This window comes from Dama dama, chromosome 23 (genome assembly GCF_033118175.1).
Source record: "Dama dama isolate Ldn47 chromosome 23, ASM3311817v1, whole genome shotgun sequence".
NCBI lineage: Eukaryota > Metazoa > Chordata > Mammalia > Artiodactyla > Cervidae > Dama > Dama dama.
This window is the reverse complement of record NC_083703.1, coordinates 39116945-39144760: the sequence shown is the minus strand read 5'-3', so window position 1 is coordinate 39144760 and position 27816 is coordinate 39116945. Positions and strand designations below refer to the sequence as shown.

The 27816-nt window shown below is 46.0% G+C and overlaps 2 protein-coding genes across 2 annotated transcripts in view; both read right to left on the bottom strand.

Annotated features, from left to right (window-relative positions):
- Nucleotides 1–1845: 1845 nt before the first annotated feature.
- On the bottom strand, nt 1846–22961 carry SCP2D1 (SCP2 sterol binding domain containing 1). Its single transcript, XM_061126428.1, has 2 exons — nt 22907–22961; nt 1846–11647 (listed from the first exon to the last, which is right to left on the bottom strand). The coding sequence occupies exon 2, from the start codon at nt 4377–4379 to the stop codon at nt 3909–3911; it is 471 nt and encodes a 156-aa protein (XP_060982411.1). The 5' UTR covers nt 4380–11647; nt 22907–22961; the 3' UTR covers nt 1846–3908.
- Nucleotides 18234–27816, bottom strand: part of DTD1 (D-aminoacyl-tRNA deacylase 1) — a 101578-nt gene continuing 91995 nt past the window's right edge. Inside the window, exons 6-7 of the mRNA XM_061126426.1 lie at nt 22907–26168; nt 18234–22785 (exon numbers count right to left, since the gene is read on the bottom strand). The gene's annotated coding sequence lies outside the window, so the exon portion shown is untranslated. The remainder of the gene's footprint in view (nt 22786–22906; nt 26169–27816) is intronic.

The window sequence follows — 27816 nt, the reverse complement described above, 5'->3', positions numbered from 1 at the left end:
CGAGTTTGTGGTGAGCTGAGCACGCGTGAGTCCACACAGGGACACTCCACTGAGGTGACCAATGCCGCGGGGAGCTGGGGCCTGAAGGCAGGTACCCATGGGCCCCAGCAAAGCAGGCCCCCTGGTGAAAATGACCACCTAGGGTTGACAGCAGGGGGGCCACCAACACAGCCCGAAGGTCCAGGAGGCAGAGCGCTGGGTGGGGCCCAGCCAGCCTGGAAGGCCCAGCGAGGCCCCCATCCCCCAAGCCTGGCAGGAACAGGGCCCAGGGTGACCAAATGACCCAACTCTTCAGGAGAATCCAGAAACCCATTTTTTACATGAAATATTCTCATTCCAACTTTAAAAACACAGTGCTGGCCAACCTTGAGCAGAACAAGCAAATGAGAGGTGTGTCCTGAGCCAGAGGTGAGCTTCTGGGACATCTACCAAGTGTGAGTGGTCAGGCAGAAGAGCACCCAAGTGGGGGCCATTCCAGGAGGCCGTGGGGACCCAGTCCTCCCTACCATGCAGAAGAGGAGGGACTTACACTCGCAGAAGACCCCCGCCCCAGTGCCCTGTGGGGGACCCACTCCCAGCCCCCGACAACCGGACATCTTAAGGGCAATGGGCCTTTTCCCAGAGGCCGCCACTGAGGCCAGAATGGGGACCCCCCCAGACATGAGCTGGTGACTCTGTCTCAAAAACTACACTTTCAATTCCGAAAGCTGAGTCTGTCCAGCCACTCCACCTGGTCTCCTGGCATCGCGAGACTTTGCTCTTTTGATGGCACGGGGGTTTGCTGTGTGTTCCCAAGGCCTGGACTCTTCCCCGCTCGCTAGTGACCCAGGCCCCTCCTCACTCAAGGCTTGGCTGTCCTGTCCAGTGCTCACCATGGCACCCCCCCTTCAGGCAGCCCAGCCTTTTGGATCCTATTCCTTCACCCCTGGTAGCTCAGTGTCTCAGCTTTCCAGCCCCGAATTCCTGAGAAAGTACTCTACCTGGTTTGAGTCATGTTTCTGCCCCAAGTGATGCTGGGCCAGAGATCTCTAGCTAATCCATGGGGTGGGCTTCCCTGTGGTCAGATGTCAGTCCAGGCAGGACCCCTCTGTAACCCTTCCCTCCCTCCCTCACACCCCTCCAGACCACCTACCCCATTTCTAAGCAAACTCATCTCAGGGCCAATCCCCAGAGGTATGAGCAGGACCATCAGGGGACAGGCTCGGACCAGTCGTGTCCCTAACAGCAGCCCCCCAAACGCCTGACACCCATAAATGCAGCTCAAACAGCAATGCCTGGACTAGGCACGGTAAGCGGTCTCTCATATCATCCAAAGGCTCTGAGATGCCCACTGTGACCCCAGGCAGGGGCACCGGCAGCAACACCACACCATTTACCCCCTCATCTGTTGAGTCACCCAGGTGAGCCAGGAAGCTCCACGCCCCACTCCCAAACCATCAGCGATTCCTGACCACAGAGCTGAGGGTCAACTCAGCCAAGGGTCTCTTCGCTTCCCTCTGAGAAGATGAGATTTTGACAGCAATGAGCTCCTTCTCTGCCTCATTCCGACATGGAGAACTTCAGATACCTGTGCAGGGGCAACAGGTCAGTGAGGAAAACAGACACACAATGAGGTTGGAGGATGACTCGTGCCCAGGGGAGGCTTGAGTCTTAACTTCTCTTTATAAAAATTTCATTTTGTGTGAAGCAATTATTCTTCAATTAAAAAAAATTTTTTTTCTTTTTTATTTATTTATTTATTTATATTTTTTTGGAGGCTAACTACTTTACAATATTGTATTGGTTTTGCCATACATTGACATGAATCCGCCACAGGTGTACATGTGTTCCCCATCCTGAAACCCCCTCCCACCTCCCTCCCCATCCCATCCCTTTTGAATGGAGGGCAGCAGGCTTTTAAGACAGTGCTACTGAGTTTATAGGGCTTCCCTGGTGGCTCAGATGGTAAACAGTCTGTCTGCAGCGCAGGAGACCCAGGTTCAAACCCTGGGTGAGGAAGATCTCCTGGAGAAGGAAATGGCAATCCACTCCAGTATTCTTGCCTGAAGAATCCCATGGATGGAGGAACCTGGCGGGCTACAGTCCAGTGAGTTTATACTGACACACAGTAAACTGCCTATGTATGTAAGTACACAATCTGATGTATGAAAAACATATAATGCCTGTGAAACCGTCACCACCCTCAGGACAATCAATGTATCCACCACCCCAAGTTTCCTCCCCACTCCCCACCCATCCCCATCTCCTGGCAACCACTGACCTTTCTGCCACTACAGTTTACACTTCTACTATGTTACATGAGTAGACCACAGGTACATACTTGGTTTTCTCTGACCTTGCTCACTCTGCACAGTTCTAACATTCATCATGTGGTTGTGCCCACACTGAAAATCCAACCCCATTTATTGCTGAGTAGTATCCCAGGGTAGAACATCCTGCGATCTGTCAATTGGTGATGGACATTCAGTTTATCTATAGTCTGCAACAATCACAAATACACTGCCATGAACATTCACGTACACATTTTTATACTTGTGTGTATGCTTTTCTCTTGGGAAAATACCTAGGGAAGGACTAGCTGGATTGTTTGGCAGGCATGTATTTAAGGATGACCATTTCCACGAAGCTCCTGGGTGGCTTTTGGAGGGTCCACACTGTGTGTATTTAACCTACAAGATAAGGTGCACACTGGTCATGAGGAACTAATGACCCACACACTCACCCACAGGGAGGCCTCATCAGGCTGCAGCTGCTTCGTTCCATGTGTGGAGGGGGTTCCCAGAAGGGAATATCTCCTAGCATCACTTCTAATTTTGTGCAACGCTCAGCGCACAAGCTCCTGACGCCAGAAATGGCCCACGAGAGGGCTGTGTGATCTGTCTGCGGGAGACCCTCGACATGCTGGAGCATCTCACGGGTCTAGAGCAGATCAGTTGTGATCAACACTGAGAGCTGTGCGTGGACCACAGCAGGGGTTCTGCAAGGGCGGTCCCACCAGCATCACCTGGGAGCTGGGCTAGAAATACACATCCCCCCCGTCCAAACCTACAGAGTCAAAACTCTGAGGGGAGCCCAGCCATGTGGGCTTCCAGGTAATCGGATGCATATTCCAATTTAAGAACCAGCAGCCTAGAACATCTTTTAAGCCCTTTGACTCTACCGGAATTAAATCCATCAGAAGTCGTGTTACATCAGGGGCACATCCCCTCCGTGGCCTCATTGCATCCCCACAGCTGTGGAAAGAAAGTGAAAGTGTGAGTCGTACCTGACTCTCTACTGCCCCATGGACTGTATGTAGCCCACCAGGCTTCCCTGTCCATGGGATTCTCCAGGCAAGAATACTAGAGTGGGTAGCCATTCCCTTCTCCAAAGGGTCTTCCCAACCCAGGGATCCAACTTGGGACTCCTGCACTGCAGGCAGATTCTTTACCATCTGACCCACCAGGAGCTCACCCTTTTAGAACACTGCAACCCTGTGTTAAAGTCTCAAAGAGTCAGGCTGCCAACTGGAATGCAGAAATGCAAAGTGATGGTCATCACTTCATTCCCAAAGACCAGACTCCAAACAAAACGAAAGTTCTAGGAACTCAATCACTGAAGCATTTAAACCCAGCTGTCAAAACCACCTGTGTGTCTACCTGGGGCTTTCACCCTAGCAAATTATGACAAATAAATCTAAGGAAAGAAAAAGACAAAGATTTTAGGTGATACACTGCAACTCTCTTTACTGCTCTAGAACCCTCGCTCCAAATTAACACATCAGCAGGAACATTAATCAAACTTGAATAGGAAGAATTTGAGTAAAAATATTGAATACTTTTTGTTTTAATCTTCAGCTTAAGCATGATTGCTGCTTGACATTATAATCGGAGAGAAGGTCTGCTCCTTTTCCTGGTATTTCGGCAGGCTTACCACTTAGCCCAGTCCTTGAAAACTCTCTCCAGCTTCTGGCCAAGCAGAACTTTGCCGCTCACTTTGAACTTGCCGGCAAGAAAAGCCTTCTGAGGGTTCATTTTGCCCAAAATTAACTCCATGAAGACAGGCTCGGGGATTGTGAAGATGGTGTCCGCTGGGAGCCTGGCAGGTCCTAGATACGTGTCCCCAGAGCCGTTCTTCAGATCAATGGTCCACTGGTGGACAGTCTTCCCATCTTTGGTGATGTCCAGCTGGAAGATGGCGTTGACTTTCTTCACCAGCTGGTCCCCCACTTCTTTGACATGCTGGCTGATGTCCTCAAACACTGGGACGGTCTGGAATTCTGACAGCGAGAGAGGGTGTGGCACGGCGGGTTCTCGACCAGGACCCAGTTCCTTGAACTGGCCTGCCTGAGGCCCGTCCCCTGCCTTGATCTTGAGCTGATGGTCAATTCTCTTCCACATCCTACTGCACTGGTCCTCCTGACCTTGCCGACTGGTGTGTGAGCAGCTGCGGCCAGGTTAATATGCACAAGGTCAGATTGTGACATCAAAGGCAAGGCCAAGCGGGGACTCAGGCTGCATGTATGTGCCACAGTCTCATTGGCTGAACGGGTGCTAAACATGTGACACGGGGTTAGGGCTCGGCCAGGTCATTGTGACACAGACCCACACCACCACTCCCCTAAACCACAAGGTCCCACAGGCCCAGCCCAGAAAGGTCTGGACCCCAGGCTGGGAATAAAGGAAACGGGCCCACAGAAGGTTCTCTGGTGACATGAGCCCTGTCTTTTCAACAGTCCTAACTGAGAGAGCACTCATTCTGATTCTTTCAAAAGTAGAGATCCTTAAGGTCCAGATCCTGGTGCTTCAACTGCCTACTGGGGAGCGGGAAAAACTTAGAATAAAACAGCTGGTGGAAGAGGACTCAGCACCAGGACCTGCGCTAGAAGCTTCCAGAAGCAGAGTGAGAGGGGGGAAAAGGAAAGAAACAAATATCCCTGAGGTCAGCAGAAGACACTGCTGGTTTCACAGGATAACTGCAGACACTATCACAGCCCTCACTCCGAGCCACAACACTGCTGTAGGCACTGCACGTGTATTTTATCAACACAGTTAACTCTCCATATAACTGTCTGAGGTGGGTACTGGTATAATCCTCATTTTACAGATGAGGAAGCCAAAGCAAGGAGAAGTGAAATGACTTTCCAAAGCCACCCAGTGAGTTGTAGGGCAGCCAGGTTTAAACAGAAGTGACAGAAGAAGGAAGTGACAACCCACTCTAGTGTTCTTGCCTGGGAAATTCCATGGACAGAGGAGCCTGGTGGGCCACAGTCCATGGGGTCACAAAAGAGTCGGACACGACTTAGGGACTAAACAGCAACAATAATAAGTACTGGCAAAGGTGTGGGGGGAAAGAAGCCTCCTACACTGTTGGTGGGAATGTAAACTGGTGCAGCCACTGTGGAAAACAGTACAGTTTCCCTAAAAAACTAAAAACAGATCTACCATATAATCTAGCAATCTCACTCTTGGGCATATATCCAGAAAAGATGAAACCTCTAATTGAAAAGATATATTTACCCAATGTTCACTGCAGCACTGTTTACAATAGCCAAGACGTGTTAAGTTGCTTCTGTGGTGTCGGACTTTGTGCGACCCCATGGACTGTAACTGGCCTGGCTCCTCTGTCCATGGGATTCTCCAGGCAAGAATACTGGAGTGGGGTGCCATGCTTCCCTGATGGCTTAGATGGTAAAGAATCTCCCTGCAATGCAGGAGACCAGGGTTCGATCCCTGGTCATATGAAGGCATGGAAGTAACCTGAACATCCGCTGATAGATGAATGGATAAAGAAGTCTGTATAATCTCCAAATTCACATGCTGAAACACTAACCCCACAATGTGATGGTTTAGGAAGTGAGAGGTGATCAGGACTAGATGAGGTCATAAGGCGGAAGCCCTCATGAGTGTGGTTAATGCCCTAATAAGAGTCACAGGAGAACTTGCATCCCCTCTCTCCTCCCTAACTTGAGGATACAGTGAGAAGTCCACAGTCTGTAACCTGGAACAGAGCTCTCCCAAGAGGCTGGCACCCTGATCTGGGACTCCAGCCTCCAGAACCATAAGAAATAAATTTCTGTTGTTTATAAGCCACACAGTTCATGGTATTTTTATGACAGCAGCCCAAGCTAAGACCTGTGTACACCCAGAAAAGGGCGAAGATCAATAATATTAATCCACCACGCCCACAGGAAGACAGTGCCAAGCCCTGAAAGCCTTTCTCACTGGAAAAAGAGTTACTGCACTATACCAAACTCATGTACAAATATATTTGTAAAGTCCCAGTAACTTAGATTATATATACATAGAACAGAGATCATCCCTCCCAAAAGGCATCACTGGCCAGTGTAAGGGCATTCCTATTCCAGCTGAAGACAGGGCCGAAGACAGGCAAATAGTTAAAGTAAAACAGTTGTATTTATCTTTCCATACGTTATATGCATGCCCAAGTGGTAACTTTTTAATTTAGATAAAATGTGTAAGATATGCCTGCCCAAAATTAATAAAACTGATTGTGAATAAAATAACAGATAAAGTTTCTAAGAAAAGTGATGCATTTTTCTGACGTTCCTGACATTATTCAAAATGTTTTTCAGAATACCTCTTTATGACCGCTGTCACAGACCAAGGCTCAGCCGGTAAAGAATCCACCTGCAATGTGAGAGACGTGGGTTCAATCCCTGGATTGGGAAGATCTCCTGGAGAAGGGAAAGGCTACCCACCCCAGTATTCTGGCCTGGAGAATTCCATGGACTGTATAGTCCACAGGGTCACAAAGAGTCAGACACAACTGAGTGACTTTCACTTTCACTTTTCACTTCACTGTCAAAAACAAAAGCCGAGTTCTTTTACTGCCTCATATCATTCAGGATGTTCTCAGCTATGAGCACCAAGAACAGCCACAATTCTACAGGCTTCAACCCTTCAACTTCACAGTCTCCCTTCCCGTGACGAGAACTGTGATCTCCCATTAAAGAAGTCCTGAGGTGGGGCTAGAGGGACCAACCACGGGGCACAGCTCTGGACTGGGGTTTTCCATGACCGAGGGGTTTCCCAGGAGATATGACCTTCAGTGCTAAAGCCAGCAAGTCCCAGACAAGCAGGAGGAGCTGGCCACTCCAGGGTTGGTTCCTTGAGCAGCTCAGTGAGTCTTCAAGCACCCAAGGTCCCTCCTTCCATTATCCTGCTAGACAGTCCTCTAAGGTCAGTGACCCTTGTGGAGGCAACACTTTGGGGCATCATTCAGTAGAACAACAAAATGAGCCACCTTCTCCTACATGTACTCTTTACCAGAAGGGCCTATTCTCCCCAAGTCTTTCAGCAACTTCATGCCTGTCTCACGGCCAGGACCATGCTTATCACCCTTGGCAGGATCAGCTTCTGTCTGTGGCTGAAAAATGTCACCTGTCAGATCAGTAAACCAAAGGTATTGTGGCCATTAAGCCCTCAGCCACCCCTTAGTGTGTGCTCTGAGGGGATTCAGGATAGAGAAAAGCAGGATACTGGCCCTAGATAGCTGGGGTGCAGACCAAAGCAATGATTTCAGTGAGCCCAGAATCTCCCATCTTCCCAAACACAGAAAAGCAGCTAAAGTCATTAACTTGCGGTGTCATGTTTTCTTAATGAACAGTAACATTCTGATGTTCCACTACAGGGTTTTGTTTTTGTTTCTTTTGTGGTGGCTCAGCCAGTAAAGAATCTGCCAGCAATGCAGGAGACCCAGATTCTATCCCTATGTTGGGAAGATTCCCCTGGAGAAGAGAATGACTACCCACTCCAGTATTCTTGCCTGAAGAATTCCATGAACAGAGAAGCCTGGTGGGCCCCAGTCCATGGGGTCACATAGAGTCAGACACGACTGAGCAACTAACTTTATTGGACTTCCCTGCTAGCTCAGATGGTAAAGAATCTGCCTGCAGTGTAGGAGACCTGGGTTTGATCTCTGGGTCAGGAAGATTCCCTGGAGAAGGGAGTGGCTATGCACTCCAGTATTCTTGCCTGGAGAATCCTATGGACAGAGGAGCCTGGCGGGCTATAGGCGGGCTACAAAGAGTCGAACATGCCTGAGCACACACACAGAACTCCTATATATCCTGGCTCCTCTTCAAAGCTGTCCCTCAGGGCCATCTGAGAGGCTGTCTTCCCAGCTTATGGTTCTCAAGTTTTAGGTTGTGCTTTTCTCTTTTTTTCAGTCCAGAGGTTCACAGAGTCACCTTTGAGGCCAGACTCAGCCACCTTTCCCTAACTTTGGGGCTGCCTGGAGGAACGTGGAACCCAATAGAGGTGCTAGAGAAACAAAAGGAGGAACTAAGAGTGAATGGCACTCATCCTCTGAGGTAGGTGTCCCCTCAGGAGTCCCCTGAGAGGCAGGGGTAAGAATGACACAGGCCAGGGACCTGTTAGAGGGATGCGAACTTCCTCATGTCGGGGAAGAAGCTGGTTACATAGTTTCCCTGCAGCCGCTGCTTGCGTCTGGGCAGGGCCTGAGGGTAGCTGAGCGGCAGCCCAGCCCAGAGGTCAGGGAAGCAGTGGGCAGACAAGGAAGCCCGTGAAGTGACCAACCAGGCGAGCCAGCGGACCCCAGATGCTCCTACAGGTCTACAGCACCTGGGTAGCCGCACCCACATTTTCCTCCAGTAGAAAGACTCCGTGCTGTGTCATTTCTGCCTCTCAAGGCTCAGCGGAGGTCAGCACCCTGTGCTCACCCTGAAGTCTACGGGGATGGGAATTCTGGAAAACATAGTTCTAGCTCCACTAAGTTGTTCGGGAGCAAAGCTGGAGCCACATTGAGTACTTTGATTTTTATAAACAAAATTCATGTACACACTGCTATATTTACAATGGATAACCAACAAGGACCTGTCATATAGCACAGGGAACTCTGCTCAATGTCATATGCCAGCCTGGGTGGGAGTGGGGGTTTGGGGGAGAACAGATACCTGTACATGGATGGCTGAGTTCCTTCACTGTTTACCTGAAACTATCACAACATTGTTATTTGGCTATACCCCAATATAAAATAAAAAGTTTAAAGTTTGGGGAAAAAAAAAAAAGCCTCAAACTAACTCTAAGGATAAAGTGGCCCAACAGGCTGAGCACTGGCATCTAGCTACGGTGGAGGAAGTGTCATTTTATTCTCATTTTCTTTCCTTCTTTCCCACTCACTGCTGTGGACTCTGGTCACCCCGTCAGAGCAGAGCAAAGCAAAGTAAGAAGGACAACTCGCCGTGTCCCCAGCCACTCCCTCTGACACACGGTTTGGAAACCCTGACAACCCCCCTGGAGAAAAGTCTGATGCAGTCAGTCGCAAGAGCTGGGTCAGCCCCTAGGTCTTACTGAACTCAGTACATCAAGAGCACTGTGCCTATGGAACAAATCCTGGTAAGTTCCCCTGGCTGTTTTGAAAGATTCATCAACCCTGAACAAGGAGAGGGCCAGGGGTGCAAACCAAAGAACAAGATCTCTGCCAGACAAGCAGGAACTGTGCCTATCTCAGAAGGATGTTTTTGGTACAGTGTGTTATTTAACTGTGGTCACTGTAACTGTGGACACATCACAGAAGCCCGAAAGCTGATGGTTAAGAGAGTCTGTAAAGATCTTGTAATTACCCATTTAAAAATGAGGACCTTTACTGATAGACACAACAGGAATGAATATCAAAAATGTTATGCCAAAAGGCTGCATAATATATGATTCCCTTTAGGAGAAGGGGGTGGCAGAGGACGAGATGATTAGATAGAATCACCGACTCAATGGACATGAGTTTGAGACAACTCTGGGAGGTAGTGAAGGACAGAGAAGTCTGGCGTGCTGAGGTCCATGGGGTCGCAAAGAGTTGGACAGGACTTAGTGACTGAAGAACAACAAACATGAAGTTCTAAAACTGGCAAAACTAATCTATAATGGAAAAAAAATCAAAAGAATCTTTACTCTGGGGTGTGAGGGTGAGATTAACTGGGAAATGGCACGAAGAAACTCAGGGGTGATGGGTATATACATCTGTCAAAATTCTCCACAGAGTGATGTGTACTCACGCTTGCAACTTGTTTCGAAATGCAATAAAAGATAAGATGGATTGATGGATGGATACATAGACATGTAACAAAACAAATACAGCAGAATACGGTAGAATCTAGGTGGGGGGGGGGGGGGGGGGTAGATGAGTGTCCATGAATCAGCCTAGTACTGAATTATAGGTAGATGTCAACAAACTGACTGGTGAAAAGATGGGGGAAAGGCTATTAGAAAAGGATTCATAAAAGTTACAGTCATTTAGAAGGCAGGCCAGACATTCAGAATACACAGTATGGTTCACACCATTCTTTTTAAACATATGAAATACAATCACCCTGTTGAACTCAGTTCCTCTTAGTTACTAAGTGCTGGTTATGTGACGATTCCAAGTTGAACACACAGAAATTTTGTCCCATAGCACATGAAGGATCTCTCTCTACTTCTCTATTCGGCAGCCTTGTTATCAGTCATCTATAACATAAAGTACTGCATAACAAACCATCACATCTCAGAGGCTCACAATAATAAGCAATTATTTCTTGCTTACATGGCTTCAGAGAGGTTAGGGATTGGCCAGTCTGGTGGGGGTCCACTGGCCTAGGCTCCAGGCCCTGTGTCTCTCATTCTGCTTGATCAGCAGGCTCCCAGGGGCAGGTTCTTCTCACCATGAAGACCACAATACAAGAAGGCAAGACCGCCTGCACAAGTACGTGCCAAGACTCTGCTCATGTTTCTGTTAAAGTTCCACTAGCCAAAGGAGGTAACACAGCTAAGCCAAATAATCACAGCCCCCTCATTCACCCAGCTCTGGAAATGGAGAACTCACCTCTTTATTTATCACTGCAAGAGATTCAGGGGCAGCTTCAACTTGGGGTCGAGTGACGTGGAGTCTCTGTCTGCTTGAATGGCCCCCTCCACAGCTTCCACTGCACAGGAGAAACAAATCTCAAGTGTGTAACCACCAATTCCAATGAACTGTTGTATTTTGCCTCTTCAGCTCCCCTCAAGGTAGAACCCCGAGGGGACAATTACAAACATTGGGCCAAGAGATAGAACACAGGGCACTTCTTTTTCTGCCGCAGGAGAAGTCAATTAGGGTTTCAATTTCCACTGTTAAATGTCACCTTTTTACAACATCCTGGAGGAGAGCCGGCAGCCCTGTCCTTAGGGGGCAAAAAAAAACTCTTTCAAGGAAAGGCTTATTGTCTAAAAGACACAGAAGGGTCCAGAGATTAAAGGGCCCACTCAGGCTGTCTGGATTTCCTGGAGCTCTTGGTTTCTATTTCCAGCTGAACATCTGGCTCCCTGGTAGCCCCCAGTGAGTCTTTTGAGCCTCCCTGCCTCACTTTTCTACCGGTTGCAAGAAGAGATAATAAACCAGGCTGCCACACAATGCATATATAGTGCCCCCAAGGAGTGAGGAAGGGAGGCAGACTTCTCAAGGAGAGAGCTGTCAGCATGTTTTCTCCTGATCTTCAGGTATCTCCAGTGTCTGGAACCCCTCATTAGAGTATGTGGTCCTTCCCCTGAGAAGTCAGATGACAGACAGAATCAATGGAGCCAAGAGACTCCCTTCTCTTGTCTCTGCTGCAAGGCAGATGAGTCAAACTGCATGATGACTGGTCACTCTTCTTCACTCGCTAACACTCTGCACCCTATTTTCAAAAGAAGGAGCATGTTGTTGGCATGGCTGAAAGATTAAACACTCCCACTGCATTGCTACAGCCACTAGTGGGTATTTTATCACAATTTCTGTGCAGGAACTTTCTGTCCACAAAAACCCTTCCTCCACCCAGATGGGTGAGACTGAGAGTATCTCCAGTTTCTAAAGTTAGGTCATAAATCGCTCTCCTGCTTGCAGGGTGGTGTTGCCCCTGAAAAGATCCCATCTGTTCATGGTCTGCAACTTATTTTGAAATGCATTCAAAAATCAAGAAGGGCTTTTAATTTTTTTTTAATTATTTAAAACTTTTTTTCTGTTTTCAATTATAGGGGAACTCATTTCCCCCCTCTCTGGGTATTTCACCCTCATCTATAGAACAGGAACATTGGCCTTTTCCAAAGTATTAGGAGGAAGGACAAGGGCAGCTGGAACTCTCATAATGCCGCCAACAAGAATGCCAAAGAGTTCCACTCTGGGAAAGAGGTTTCAGTATCTAAAATGGGTAGGTTGTTTTTGTTTTTTTGCATATATCTGTACAAGTGGAGTTGCTGGACCCCAGACAATATTTCCAGGGATATACCAAACAGAAATATCTACATTTTTTCTTAAAAGACACATATTAGAATGACTTTAATCAGCCAAATGTGGTAACCACCCATATGCCCATCAACAGTAGAAAGGATAAATTACAGGAAACTAAACAGCAATGAGAATTAACACTCTACATCTATACACAACATAATGAAATTCACAGTCATTGTTTTGAACAAAAGAAGCCAGACCCTCACCCTCCCCCTACCAAAAGGAGTTCATACAGCTTCTAGAGAGCTGGTACTTTTCTAATTCTTGATCTGAGCATTTTTAATTTGGGAAAATGTATTGAACCATACATTTATGATGTGTGCTCTTCTCTAGAGATATATTACACTTCAATGAAAAGCTTTAAATACATATGCACATAGAAAAAGTGCCCACAAATCAGAACAGAAAGCACTGGAGGAAAGCGTCCACCCAATCTTCTACTCTCTCCCTCCCTCTCTCCCCAGGGGAAAGCCATGGCTGACTGGTGTTGAAGGGGAAGCTGGAATCACAGCCACACAGAGCCTGGGTGACCCCCTCCTCCCCAGGCTCCCAGGCCCTGCTTCGATCCCCTTGTCTTGACTGCCATGACCTGAAATATGAGAGGCAATGATTCTCCTTTTGTCTGGCCAAGCCAGTGGACCTGCTCTGCAGACCCAAGTACCACTGCTCATGGGCACCCCAAGTCCAGGGGGAAGAAGCAGGGAGCCCTGGCTGACTGTAGCATAAACCATGTTCTCTGGTCCAGGGCTGCCAGCAACAGAGGTGCTACTCTGACCTCCAATTCCCATCGCTTACATCTATTTCTCAACTGATTCCAAAGATGGAAGAGGAAGACACATGATTAATGATCACCCCTTAAACCTCAAAAACATCTTCCTCGGCAGTTAAGAAGGTGAAGACAAGAATGAATGTATTGCTCTTATTTTACGAAGCATTAAGACCAGAGGCTGTGAGTTCCTAATGGATCCAAGGAGATGGTGATGCCCCTTTGGAACAAAACCAACTGGGTAATTAGAAAAGAAGAATGCGATTATCTAATCTCCTTCCTGTAAGATTTCCCTGCATTAACAAGAAATCGCTTTTCTGGGTGACTCCTAAATTGGAGATTTAGAGGTTTTGAATGTAATATCAGAGGTTATCCCGTTGCTGAGTTAGATGTCCCAGTCACTGGTTGCCACAGATGGAAGAAATGGGGGGTCACAATATTTTTCAGCTCCTTCCATCAGGAAGTGAAGTCCATCTCTCCATCCCTTTGATCTGGGTCTGGCCAAGTGACTTGCTTTAGACAGTGGGATGCAGCAACTTAAGACAAGCAAGAGCTTAAAAAGTGCTGCACCATTAGCCATGCCCTCGGATTATTGGACACATTCCACCACTGTCTGAAGAAGACTGCTGGAGGATGAGGGGCCACATGGACCAAGGCCCCAGAAATAGAAGTGAGATGCCTAGATCACCCAGCCCCAGCCAAGAAGCCCATGTGAGAAGAACCACCTAAACAATCCAGAGAACCTTGAGAAATGAAAAGTGTGTGTTACCAGTATACAACCGATTAGAACAGCCAAAATCCACAACACTGACAACACCTAATGCTGGAGGGGACGTGGAGCAACAGGCACACTCATCCCCAGCTGGGTGGATGCAAAATGGTGCAGCCACTTTGGAAGACAGTTTGGCAGTTTCTTATAAAACTAAACACACACTTACCATAGGATCCAGCTTATTTTGTGCTCCTTAGTATTTACTCAAATGAACTGAAAACTATATCCACACAAAAACCCATGGAAGAATATTGATAGCAGTGTTATGCATGATTGTCAAAACTTGTAGCAACCAAGATGTACCTCAGTGGGTTAAAAATGAACTATGGTACATTCACACAATGGAATACTACTAGGCACTAAAAACAAATGAACTATCAAGCCATGACAAGACACGGGGAAACTTCAAAGCATGTTACTAAAAAGCCAATCTGAAAAAGCTACGTACTGTATGAGTCCAACTATATGACATTCTAGAAAAGACAAAACGATGGACACAGAGAAAAAGATCAGTGGATGTCAGGGGTTTGGGGGTAGGGAGGAATGAACAGGTGGAGCACAGGGGATTTTGGGGGCCGTATGACTGTTCTGTATGATACTCTATCAGTGGATAGTCGTGGTAGTAGTGTAGTGTTAGTCACTCTGTCGTGTTTGACTCCTTGTGATTCCATGGACTGTAGCCCAGCAGGCTCCTCTGTCTACAGAATTCTCTAGGCAAGAATACTGGCGTGGGTAGCCACTCCCTTCTCCAGGGGGTCTTCCTGACCCAAGGATTGAACCTGGGTCCCCTGTATTTCAGGCAGATTCTTTACCATCTGAACTACCAAGGAAGCCCCATATCGATGGATGATGGTGATGGTTTAGTTGCTCAGTCGTGTCCGACACTTGTGACTCCATGGACTGTAGCCCACCAGGCTCCTCTGTCCATGGAATTCTTACAGGTCATCACTTGTCAAAACCCACTGGATGTAAAACACCAAGAGTGAGTCCTTATATAAACTATAGCTTTTGGATGACAATGATGTCTCAACATAGGTTCACTGATTTTAACAAATGTCCCACTTAGATGGAGTACAGTGATGGTATTGGAGGCTATGCATGTGTAAGACTAGAAGAAAATGGGAACTCTCTGCACTTTCTATTCAATTTTGCTATGGACCTAAAACTTCTCTAAAAAAATAAAGTCAATTAAAGATAACATGTATTATTCTAAGCCACACAGTTTTTAGATGGCCTGTTACATAGCAAAAGCTAACTGATATACTGAGTCAACTGTTGAATGGGGAGGAGAATCAAGGGGAATTGAATCTGCCACATTAGAATCACAGACACAAATGAGAAAACACAGGACAAAACAGCTGCCATGGAATCCAGGAGTGAGTACAGTCGTATCTGTAGTTGGGCAAGTTAGGTAAAACCAGATGAAAGTAAGTTAAGCCCAGATGACACGCTGGGTTTGACATTTTACAAGGACACACTTTTTAGGCCCCATTATGTGCTGTTTTTGTTTTCTCCTTACTATTAGGAGAACGGACTCCCTCCACCGAGGTTTGATGGTAAAATTCCTATTTCTGGAAGCTTCAAAAGTGGGACACAAGGTAATGAATGCAATTCCTATGTCGACAACTAAAGAGGCAGAGCATGAGCTGCTTGGATCTGAGCGAACCAGCAGATGCCTGCCTGTCTGCTCCGGTCACCCGATCCCAAAGGGTCTGGTCGTCAGCACCAAGGAGGGGAAAAAAGGAAACAGGAAACGTTGGACATGATGGACTACCCGGAGGTAATTTAATTGGTTCTCTGGAATGAGTGATTCACCACCCCCTTTACCTCCTTCACCACCCACCCTGCCTTCAAGCTCCCCTGTCCCCACCACACAACACCCATCCACACAAGCACACCAGCAAACAACACAACATTGGGCCCGAGTCTTCTTATTAAAAACCCTGACATCAAAAACCAAGGATTTCTCTGAGCATTTGGTATCATGTGCTGAGAATGTGGCCATGGATGGTGAAACAAGAAAAGTCCCTGTGGATGAAAAACTGAAGCCAGTACTGAAGTCAGATTCCAGCCTCAGCAGCTGTGACTCCTCTGTCTCAGACTCAGGGCGTCAGGAAGAACACTGGAGTGGGGTGGAGGGAAGAGCACAGCTCACTGACAGACGGAGCTGGCCACGGTTTCAATATTAGCACCATTTCCTGAACCAATCAGAATTCCACCAAGGCTGTTAATTGGCTGCTGGCCATATGCCTCTCATTTCTGAATGTGCTTCCTGATTCAACATGGAAATGACAACTGAATTACACACCAGTCATGCTTGACCTGCCATACCTGAGCACAGTCTCCTCCCACATTCCAGGGGACATGAAGAAAACATCCTGGATGGGTGATGAGATGGCTCTTCCTCTTCAAAGAGAAGACAGGAACAACCAGGGAGCTATGCCCAAACTTGGAGAGGTTTTTCTAGCTCAAATCAAACAATACCTCGAAGATTTCCCTAAATTCTTAATCTGTGACCAAACAGGTTCAAAAAATGAGGAGCTAGGGAGAGATAAATTTGGAGATGGGGGTTGATGTATGTAAACTACTATATATAAAATAGGTAATTAATAAGGACCTACCACATAGCACAGGGAACTCTGCTCAATACTCTGCAATGGTCTGTATGGGAAAGGACTCTAAAAAAAGAGTGGATATATGTCTAACCGATTCACTGTACTATACACCTGAAGTGAAGTGAGTGAAGTAAAATTTGCTCAGTCATGTCTGACCAACTCTTTGCGACCCCATGGACTGCAGCCTGCCAGGCTCCTCTGTCCATGGAATTCTCTAGGCAAGAATACTGGAGTGGGTTGCCACGTGCTCCTCCACACCTGAAACTAATACAAAACTGTAAATCAACTATATTTCAATAAAAATTTTTTTAAAATAAGGAGTTGGACTCCAAAGACCTAAGAAACAACTTTTTAAAAACTGCACTGCCAAGGTTTATAAAAACGTGTGTGTATGTGTTAATATCCTGTCCCCATCCAAAGTCATGTTATGATATTGGATTGTCTGAAAACTGTATCCCTTCTTTTACCAACCTCAATAAAGTGCTGACAAAACTAGGTTATCAGTAGGAAGACAAAGCAGTTGGAATTCTCATACACTGCTGGTGGAAGTAAGAAGTATCAGGTTTTTTTGCTGCTGCTGGGGACAAAGAGTCTGTTGTTCAACATTTACACTATAGCCCTGGGGCTTCCCTCATAGCTCAGTTGGTAAAGAATGCGCCTGCAATGCAGGTGACCCTGGTTCAATTCCTGGGTCAGGAGGGTCTGCTGGAGAAGGGAAAGGCTACCCACTCTAGTATTCTGGCCTGGAGAATTCCATGGACTATAAAGTTCATGGGGTTGCAAAGAGTCAGACACAACTGAGTGAATTTCACAACTACTGAGGGAGCTAGTGAGTGTTTATATCATGCAGGGTTCTTACTTGCAGACAAGAGAATCCACTGCAACAAGTTTAAGCAGACAAGGTTTATTCTATTAGCTGTCTCACAAAACATCTAAGGGGGCAGGAAACTCAGGTGCTTACATGGCCAGGAGTGATGTAGCCGGGAGACATGTCCCACCTCCCCACAGGAATGTTCCAGCAGAAACCCTACTGCTGTCACCATACAGTGTCTGTGATTTTGGAGGTCTGGACAGTGGAAGATCCCATGCCGCCCCAGAAGCAGCATCCACGTGCTGTCTTGTCTCGCGTGAACGGATCTGCTTGGAGGAATTCAGCCAAGCGTGGCTCCCCAGCTGCATGGGAGTCTGAGAAAAGGCCCTTTCAGCTTCCCACAATCTACAGCACAAGAAGACATGAGCCAGGGGATTGACAGTGATGGTGAGTGTGTGTATCTCAGGGTGGTACCTGCTACAGTGTATTTGGGGAGGGAGAGTGGATTGAGTCCAGGGGATCTGGGTGGAAGATTGGCAAGGAAGGCTGGAAACGGTCAGTGCCCAATAGAGGAGTCACCTGCGGGCAGGTGAAGACTGATGTTAGGACAGGGGCTAAATGTCTCAGAGAGGATGCTGAGAACAAACAGAGCGAGTGAGAGGACCTTTGGAAACACCTCCATTTATGAAGTTAGGTCCAGTGAGACACAGGTTAAACTAGTTTCATTTTGCATGAAGAAGAGAAAAAAGGCTTTTTAATGATTGTTTTCACTGTGGGGGTGGGGAGCAGAGGCAGTGAGATAAAATAATAAATTGATGATGTTTTGACATAAGTCACTGTCAGGCTCAAAGGGTCCACATAAGCTCCCTTGGGGGGTGATCAGAAGTCAGTAGGCACCTCTCTGGTGTTCACACAGCACCTCACTTTTCCTCAGGGACACCCCGCCACCCCCACTCCACGAAGTCCCATCAGTAAAAGTGCCCTGCCCACCCATACCAACCTGTGGGAAGACATCCAAGTCAGCTCCCCAAGGAATCGGAATTGTTTTTAATGAGACAGAGTTGACATACAATATAAAGTTGGTTTCAGATGTCCTACGTTATGACTTGACACATCCATACACCATGAAGTGATCCCACGTTAAGCCTAGGAACCACTTGCCCTCACAAAGTTACTGCAGTGTTACTGACCATATTCCTTATGCTATGTCACACTCTCAAGGAATCTGAATTGTGAGCCAAATGACACAAAGACTCACCTCCCACCCTATCCCCAAATCAGACGAAGTTATCCCAGAGGCCGTTCCCTACAAAGGTTCCTTCAGGGATCCTCAGGGCTGCCCTCTGTCACTTTTTCTTCTTTTGTTTTTGGTTGTGCTGGATCTCTGTTGCTGTGTGCAGGGCTTCCTCTAGTTGTGGAAAGAGGGGACTACTCTTCGCTGTGCTGCGGGCTCTCATTGCAGTAGCTTCTCTTGTTGCAGAACTCGGGCTGTAGGCACATGGACTTCAGCAGCTGCAGCGTGGGGGCTCAGTAATTTTGGCTCACAGGTCTAGGGCACTGGCTCAGTACCTGTGGTGCACAGGGCTTACTTGCTCTGCGGCATGTGGGATCCTTCCTGACCTGGGATGGAACCCATGACCCCTGCATTGGCAGGCCGACTCTCAACCACTAGACCACCAGGGAAGCCCCTTCCTATCACTTTTGAGGTCTCAATGAAAAATGCTTCCATCAAGTCTGTGAGCTTCCTAATGCCCTTCTAATGTTTGTTAGGTTTAAGTTAACTAGTGTCTATTTTTATTGTTCATGTGTAAGTGCTGCAGGAGAAAGAGTCCCAGTTTTCTCCTGGTGAGGCATGTACTTATTGACCCTCACTCAGCAAATCGTGGGATTTGACAGGTCACTGTGATAATGGCCCCCAGTGAACACGTGCCCCTTCGCAATGGGACATTGCTGCCCCTCCCATCAAGTCTCCATCCTTGAAGTCTATGTCTCCACACCACCTAGATCTGAGCTGGCCTTCTGACTTACTTTGACCATGAGAATATGGTGGGTGTGATGGTGTGTGATTTCTGAGTCTAGGCCTTAAGAGGCCCGGGAACCTCCTGGAACCCTGAGGCTGCCATGCTGTGAGGAAGCCCAAGCTCACTGGAGGAGGTGAGCCGGAGAAACATGCAGCCTGTTGAAGTGGTCATCTAGGTGGGACCAGTTTGGCAGTGACAGCAGATGGAGGCAGTGAACAGGGCAGAGGCAAAGCTACTGGCCTACTGGGCATTTGCAAAGGTCCCAGAAAGCAGCTAAAGTGAAGTGAAAAGTGAAAGTCGCCCAGTCATGTCCAACTCTTTGCAACCCTATGGACTATATAGTCCATGGAATTCTCCAGGCCAGAATACTGGAGTGGGTAGCCTTTCCCTTCTCTAGGGGATCTTGCCAACCCAGGGATTGAACCCAGGTCTCCTGCAATGCAGGTGGATTCTTTACCATCTGAACCACCAGGAAGCCCAAGAATACTGGAGTGGGTAACCTATCCCTTCTCCAGTGGATCTTCCCAAATCAGGAATCGAATCAGGGTCTCCTGCAATGCAGGCAGATTCTTTACCAGCTGAGCTACCAGGAAGTAGGGAGCCCACAAATGAGAAGAAACGGCCTTGGTGCCAATGGGGAAAAACTCAATGTGTTCTGGACAGAAGATCCAATCAGCCAGAACACTGCCTCAAGGCAAAGCCTCCTCTAGAGCCAGGCCTTGCCTCTCTTCCATTCTGGGAAGACCATGAAAGGTGAGGAAGCTGCAGAAGAAATGAAGAAATGTGTGAGGCTAGCAGAGATGGGTTCATGAGATTTAAGGAAGAAGCTGTCTCCATGAGAGAAGTACAAAGCAGCAGCAAGTGCTGATGCAGAAGCTGCAAGTCACACAGAAGACTTGGCTGAGATAATGACTGAAGGTGGCTACACTAAACAGTAGGTTGTCCATGAGATGAAGCAACCTTGTGTTAGAAGATGCCATCCAGAACTTTAACATCTAGAGAGGAGAAATTCATTCAATGTTTTAAGCTCACTATTGAGAGCTACTGCTCAGAAAAAAAAGATTCCTTTCAAAATATTACTGTTCATTCACAATGTACCTGGTCACCAAGAGCTCTGATGGAGACAGACATGATGCATGTTGCAGTCATGCCTGTGAACACCAACCATATCCATTCTGTAGCCCATGGAGCAAGGTGTCATTTCTACTTTCAAGTGTTATTTTTTTTAACAAATACATTCCATAGGCCATAGCTGCCACATAGAATGAGTCTCTGATAGATCTGGACAAAGTCAATTGAAAACCTTCTAGAAAGGATTCACCACTCAAGATCCATTGAGGAATTCACGACTCAGGGGGAAAGGTCAAAATACCAATATTAACAGGAGTTTGGAAGAAGTTAATTCCAACACTTATGGATGACTTTGAAGGTTTCAAGACTTCAGAGGAAAACACCTCAGTAGATGATGTGATCTTATATACAGAAAAACCTAAATACTATACAAAAAAAACTGTTAGAACTAATAAACAAATCCAGTAAAGTTTTAGAATAAAAAGTCTATATACAAAAATCAGTGGCCTTTCTATACACTTAAACTATCAGAAAGAAAAATTAAGAAAACAACCCCATATACAATGACATCAAAACAATAAATAGGAATAAATTTAACAAAAGTAGGTAAAAGACCTATACACTGAAAACTATAAGACATAATGGAAGAAATTAAGGAAGACACAAGTAATTGGATGAAAAGCCCATGTTCATGGACTGAAAGAATTCATATTCTTAAAATGTCCATACTACCCAAAACCATCCATATATTAAATGCAAAATTCCATTGGCATTTTTCACAGAAATAGGAAAAACAATCCTAAAATTTATATGGAACCACAAAAGACCCCAAATAGTCACAGCAATCTTCAGAACAAACAAAGCTGGAAGCTTCATTCTTCCTGATTTCAAACTATATTATAAAGTAATCAGAATGGTATGATACTGGCATAAAAACAGACACAGAGACCAATGGAACAGAATTGAGAGCCCAGAAATAAACCTAATTTATGTCTGTGCTTATAAAATATGTTCCGCTAATATCTGACATGGGAGCCAAGAATATGCAATGGAGGAAGGACAGCCTCTTCAACAAACGGCGTGAGGGAAACTGGATAAACACTTGCAGAAAAAGAGACATCGGACCCCTATTCTACACCACTCACAAAAATTAACTCAAGATGGATTAAAGACTTAAATGAAACAGCTGATATCATAACATTCCTAGAAGAAAATATAGGTAAGAAACTCCATGGCATTGTTCTTTGCAGTGATTTCTTGGAGATGACAGCAAAAGTACAGGCAACAAAAACACAAACAAGAGGAACTAAAACACTAGAAAGCTTCTGCAGAGCAAAGGAAACAATCTACAGAATGAAAAGGAAAGCCATGTAATAAAAGGAAATACTTGCAAACCATAGACCTGGTAAGGGATTAATATTCAAAATATGTAAGGAACCTATACAACTCAATAGCAAACAATAAATAAGGAACCTGATTTACAAATGGGCAAAGAAACTGAATAGACAAATTTTTCCAAGGAAGATATACAGAAGGTCAACAGGTACATAAAAAAGTGCCCAACATCACTAATCTTCAAGGAAATCAGAACCACGAGATTTCACTTCACACCAGTTAGGATGGCTGTTCTTAAAAAGGAAAGAGATTTCCAGTGTTTGTGAAGGTACGAAGAAATGTGAGCCCTAGTACATCATTGATGGGAACGTAAATTGGTACAGCCACTGTGGAAAACAGCCCGGGGGTGCCTCAAAAAATCAAAATAAATAGAGGTACCACATGATCCAGCAATTCCACTCTTGGGCATATATCTGAAGGAAACAAAACCAGTATCTGGAAGATAAACACACACTCCCGTATCCACTGCAGCCTTATTCACAACAGCCAAGATATGGAAACAGTGTAAGTGCCTGTCAATGGATGAATGGATGAAGAAGATGAGATCAGTACACACAATGAAATATTTTTCAGCCAAGAGAAAAGAGGAGATCCCGTCATTAGCAACAACACAGATGAAACCTGAGGGGGTTATGAGTGAAATAAATAAAGATAAACACTGTATCATCTGAAAACATTCTAGAACCAATGATGATGATGAAGTTAGGTTGGGGGCCTGTGGAACAGCACAGTGCTAGTCGGAAGTCAGCATGGGTTCACAAGTAACACGGCTGTTGTTGTTCAGTTGCTTTGCGACTCCATGGATGGCGGCATGCCAGGCCTCCCTGTCCATCACCATCTCCTGGAGTTTGCCTAAGTTCATGTCCATTGAATCGGTGATGCTGTAACTCAGTGATGCTGCATTAATACTGTTTGACAGAATCAAGGGATTAATCACCAAATTACTTTGAAAAGGGGGTTGCTTGACTTTGGCAAGAGTGGTGACTCGAGGAGAAGAAAGGCGGGGTGAGTGAAAACATGACGGATGCATCTGTTGACCTGTTAAGAAGATCCCTAACCGGGTGCCAACTCTGCTGTGCGGCATGTTTAGCCAGGACCTGGATAAAGACAGAAAAACTCATCTGAGGATAACACAGAGCTGGAGGAAGAGCCAGGATGACATGGAAGCCCAAGAGGCCTGTGCCCAACAGAAACACAATTAAGTTCTTCACTGGGTACCTTCCACTGGCCAGACTCTGGTCACACGGGACACACGTGGGGCTTTAGTTGCCTGCAGGCTGGTGCGAGCCACAGAAGAGATGCGGCCACTGCAGAAAAGTAGCTTCCAATGCGTGGGGTGCCTGCTGTGCCCTTGAGAACGAGTGCAGCTCTGCCCATGGGAGAGACCAAGGCATCTGGGCAGGGATGGCCTGATCTCAACAGACTTGGGGTGAGCTGCTGCGTGACCTTGGCGTGGCTTCTCTGCTCTCTCTGGTGCTCGGCACCCACCTCCACTCAGAAAGTGTCTGTATTTGGTCTGTGTTCTGTGTCACCAGAAGAGGTCTGTCTCCTATAAAGTAAACCACGGAAGGCAAGATTAAACGGCCCCTGCCACCCAGAGGCACCAGGCAGTGCTCTGTTTAAAGTCCCAGGCCCACAGTCTGCCAAGACCTCTCAGGAAAGCCGTACATGGTACAATCCTCTCCCATCCTCAGTCAAACCATGCTTTAGTGGACAATAAACAGAAAGTTTGATAAATAAGCGGCGAGAAGGAGTCGGGCAGGTTGGGAGGGACATGAAGATTGGGTTTTACACTCTGTAAGCAGAGCTGCCCCCAGAAGCTAATTGTAGCCACTTGTCTCACCGTAAGAGTTGGAAATGACCTTCAGCAGGAGAGTAGGAGCTTGGGGAAGGCAGGGATGAACAGCCTCTCTGAGGCAGTGGAGGATGTCGTGGGGTTTCTTCCTGAGCTTGCATGTTTCCTTCCTAACCTCGCCTTGCAGTCAGACCTGACCCTCCAGCTGGCCGTTAAGTGTGTACACGCGCCTCTGGGGCTGCCCGGAGTTGAAAGCGACCTTCAAGATGACAGAAAAGCATTCTTCCACCCGATGCTACAAAAGCATCCAACATTTTCTGACATCTACCATCTTCCCTGCACACTGTGAGGGAGGGGAGATGTTTAAAAACACGGTTGGCTCTCCATATCTGAGGATGACCACTGCGTAGAGGACCGACTGTCCCACATCATCTTACATAAGGGACTGGAGCACGTACTCTGGTCCTGGACGGTGATGAAAATAAACAAAGCTCTTCCCCTACACAAGCAGGCTCAGAACTTCTGCTCTAGCACTCTCAACATCACCATCCCCTGTTGCATGGTGTGGTTGCATCCATCAAGGCAGCATCTGTGTTAATGACACTTAAACTCACTGCTCCACTTTTGTTTCTGACCCAGCGTCTCTTTCACGTCCTTCAGATATTCAGAGTTAGTTTTTGCCCCTTCAGCTCATCTCCCTTTATGGTTTTCAGACCCTTTATCGAGTTGATCACATGCTACTGCTCACACTCAGGTCTGTCTGAGTTCCTCTGAGCTGGGATCCAGGAACTGGGTTATGAGCGATGAGCCTCATGTTTCATCACCATCTGTATGTCAGGCACACAGGCTCTCCTGTCTGTACAGACAGGCTGCAGCTCTTCACTCAGCATGAGCTGCTGGTGATCAAATGCTATGGCAAGAAACCCCTGACAGATATGTTCAGCAAGTCCACTGCCCTACAACCGAGTCTACAAAACTGGAGATTCACTCTGTAAAAGCTGACTTAGACAAGAGAAACAGGACAGCTTCCTGGACCTCAATGCCTGTGAGCTGGAGAAACGACCATAAACTGCATCTGGGTCACCATGATTTCAAACCAAGAGGTTTACACCACTGCAGATTTGAATGGACCATCTGGATACTGAACAATCTGCACTGGGTCAGAATAAAGCAATTCAGCAAGCCCCTTTCCAACTCTGAGTTCCAAGTACTTGGATGTACAGAGGAGATATGATTTGAACTTTTCTCCCTCTCATATTTTCTAGCTATGTTCTTGTTTGAAGCAGACAACTGTATCAGAGAACAGGGGCTGAGAAATTATTATAAAGCCACAGAGTGTCAGCATTACCCAGCTATGGCCTTATCATCCTAAATGTGACTCCTCTCATCTGATCTCAGAAGCTAAGCAGAGTTGGGCTTGGTTAGGACTTGGATGGGAGATTGCCTGGGAACACCAGGTGCCGTGAGCTTTTAGAAAAGTTTCAGCATCACCAAAATGCCAAATAAGGATGTCTCTTCTATGCTTAGGCAAGAAGTATTTCAAGAGAAGATAACTGTGTAAGCATTAGTATATCACAGATATGCTATATAAATGTATATTATGTATGGTAATATATGATTATTATTGACATCATATAATGTCTAAAAATGATCACTATTGTTGTACCACTAGATCAAACTTAACTGAGAAACCCTTTACCAGACATGGTTCTTCCTTCATGTTGCTAAGGGGACTCGGACACCCAGACAACCATGCGGCTCCTGGGAAAAGGTCATTTGTGTGGTCTGACATGGTGGGGCTTCCCCCTGCTATGTCCCAGAGGTGGACAAACCAGATACAGAGCTGCATGCATGTGGTGTCAGTCACCTGGCCTTTCTGAAGAGGATTCCCTTCACAGGCACATTCCCCTTTGCTGCTACTTAGTGTCCAAGGAAAATGGCACCAACTATAAATCACCATAGACAGGCTCTCACCATAGAAGCAGGAGCCTGTGTGAACCCTGAGGGAAGGCCCCCTGCAAAAGGGTTATCTGAAAAGACGTGCATGTATATAGAGAAGGGTCAGACACGTCATATTTCTATAGACACAATCCTTAAGAAGAAACAGCAGAATTTAGCTAAGAATAAAGTGGTCTGTTGAGCTTTGGAGTTTATTTCTTTTTAGAAAAAAAGAGAAAATTTGTAAGATGCAAAGGTCTCACATAATGTATTATCATGGACAACTGTTCTCTTTACACCCTAACATGAGCCCTGGCCTAGCCAGTGTTGGGAAAAACATGGACAGTGTGACCGCATTTGGGACCCATCAGGGACACTCAGAAATACACCACAGGGTGAAAGGAGGACTCGATAACAAGTGATGTTGGGCCAGCCTGTTCCAAAACCAAGCCGAGAATCAAAGGAACCAACGCGGCCTTCCTGAGGGGACCCTTGGGTGTGTTCCTTGCTGCCCTGTGCATGGGGCACCTTCCCCACCCTGGCAGCACCCATCTCCTCTATTAAGCCACAGCAGCAACAAAAAACGGTAACGCTCCTTTGGTGGTTTTTTGTGTGTGTTTTTGTAGGTTCCCAGTTTCTTATTTCCATCTTCCTTTTCAGGATTCAGGTCCAAGTCTTTAAAGTAGTATAGGTGCCTAGCATCTTTCATGGATTTTTCAGGATCCAGTTCTGCCCAATGATAATGCACTAAAAAGAACAAAGATAAGACATATTACTCAGAAGGGTCCCAAAATTTGCTTTCAAATCATATTAAAATACATGACCAAGCATAACAAAACAGCTGGAGATATCCTTTCAAAAGTTTATACAACAAGAGAATGACTGTTTTTTTTTACCTTACTGTGAGAAATGTGCCATGTTGTCATGTATCAATCCTAATACCTCTCACCAAAGAGATGCCAATTTATCAGAACTTCATCCTTAGAGCTCAAAAAGACACCAACCAAGTATGTGAAATTAAACAACACACTTCTGAACAGTCTTTGTATCCAAGAGAAGTCACATGGCAAATCAGAAAACATTTTAAAGTGAGTGAAAATACAACAATCAAAATTTGTGAAATTCATCTATAGCAGTGTTTAGAGGAAAATTCATAGTATCAAATGCTTATTACATTAGAAAATAAGAAAACTTTCAAGTCAATAATTGGAGTTTCCATCTTAAGGAATTAAAAGAATAAAAGCAAAGTAAACCCAAAACAAGCAGGAGAAGGGGAATAACAAGAGCAGGAAGTAATGAAATTTCAAACAGAAAAATAAAAGAGAAAATTTTTTAAAAAGATGAATAAAACTAATATACTTCTTGCTAGACTTATCAAGAAAAAAAGAGAGGAAACAAGTTATGAGTATCAGGAATCAAAGAGGCAACAGCAGAACATTTTATAGACATTAAAAGAATAAAAAGGATATATTGCAACTTTATGCCCACAAATTAGATATGGATAAAATGGACAAATATCTTGAAAAAAATACAAGGCTCATTTCCAAATCCTTTTAACAATGAGGGAGACAGAGGGATTGGGAACCTAAAGAAAGCATAGAAACGGTACAAACTAAATGCTTGTTCTTGGGATATTTTTTATAGTGCTCAAAGGAGGGTAGGTTCTTCGGTACAGAATGCCCAAGTGTCTTCCTTGGCAATTCTGAGAATTTCCTTTTGCAATTCTGAGCCTACAACAAAAGCCAGATGGTCATGCCAAGATTGATATGGCAAGCATCTGTCATCCAGTTCAGTTCAGTTCAATCGCTCAGTCGTGTCCAACTCTTGCGACCCCATGAACCACGGCACGCCAGGCCTCCCTGTCCATCACCAACACCCAGAGTTCACCCAAACCCACGTCCATTGAGTTGGTGATGCCATCCAACCATTTCACCCTCTGTTGTCCCCTTCTCCTCCTGTCCTCAATCTTTCCCAGCATCAGGGTCTTTTCAAATGAGTCAGCTCTTCGCATCAGGTGGCCAAAGTACTGGAGTTTCAGATTCAACATCAGTCCTTCCAATGAACACTCAGGACTAATCTCCTTTAGGATGGACTGGTTGATCTCCTTGTAGTCCAAGCGACTCTCAAGAGTCTTCTCCAACACCACAGTTCAAAAGCATCAATTCTTCAGCACTCAGCTTTCTTTATAGTCCAACTTTCACATCCATACACGACTACTGGAAAAACCATAGCCTTGACCTTTGTTGACAAAGTAATGTCTCTGCTTTTTAATATGCTGTCTACATGGGTCATAACTTTCCTTCCAAGGAGTAAGCGTCTTTTAATTTCATGGCTGCAATCACCATCTGCAGTGATCTTGGAGCCCAGAAAAATAAAGTCAGCCACTGTTTCCTCA

Coding starts and splice junctions, on each gene's coding strand:
- SCP2D1 (XM_061126428.1), bottom strand. CDS start 4,379: ATGTGGAAGAGAATTGACCATCAGCTCAAGATCAAGGCAGGGGACGGG.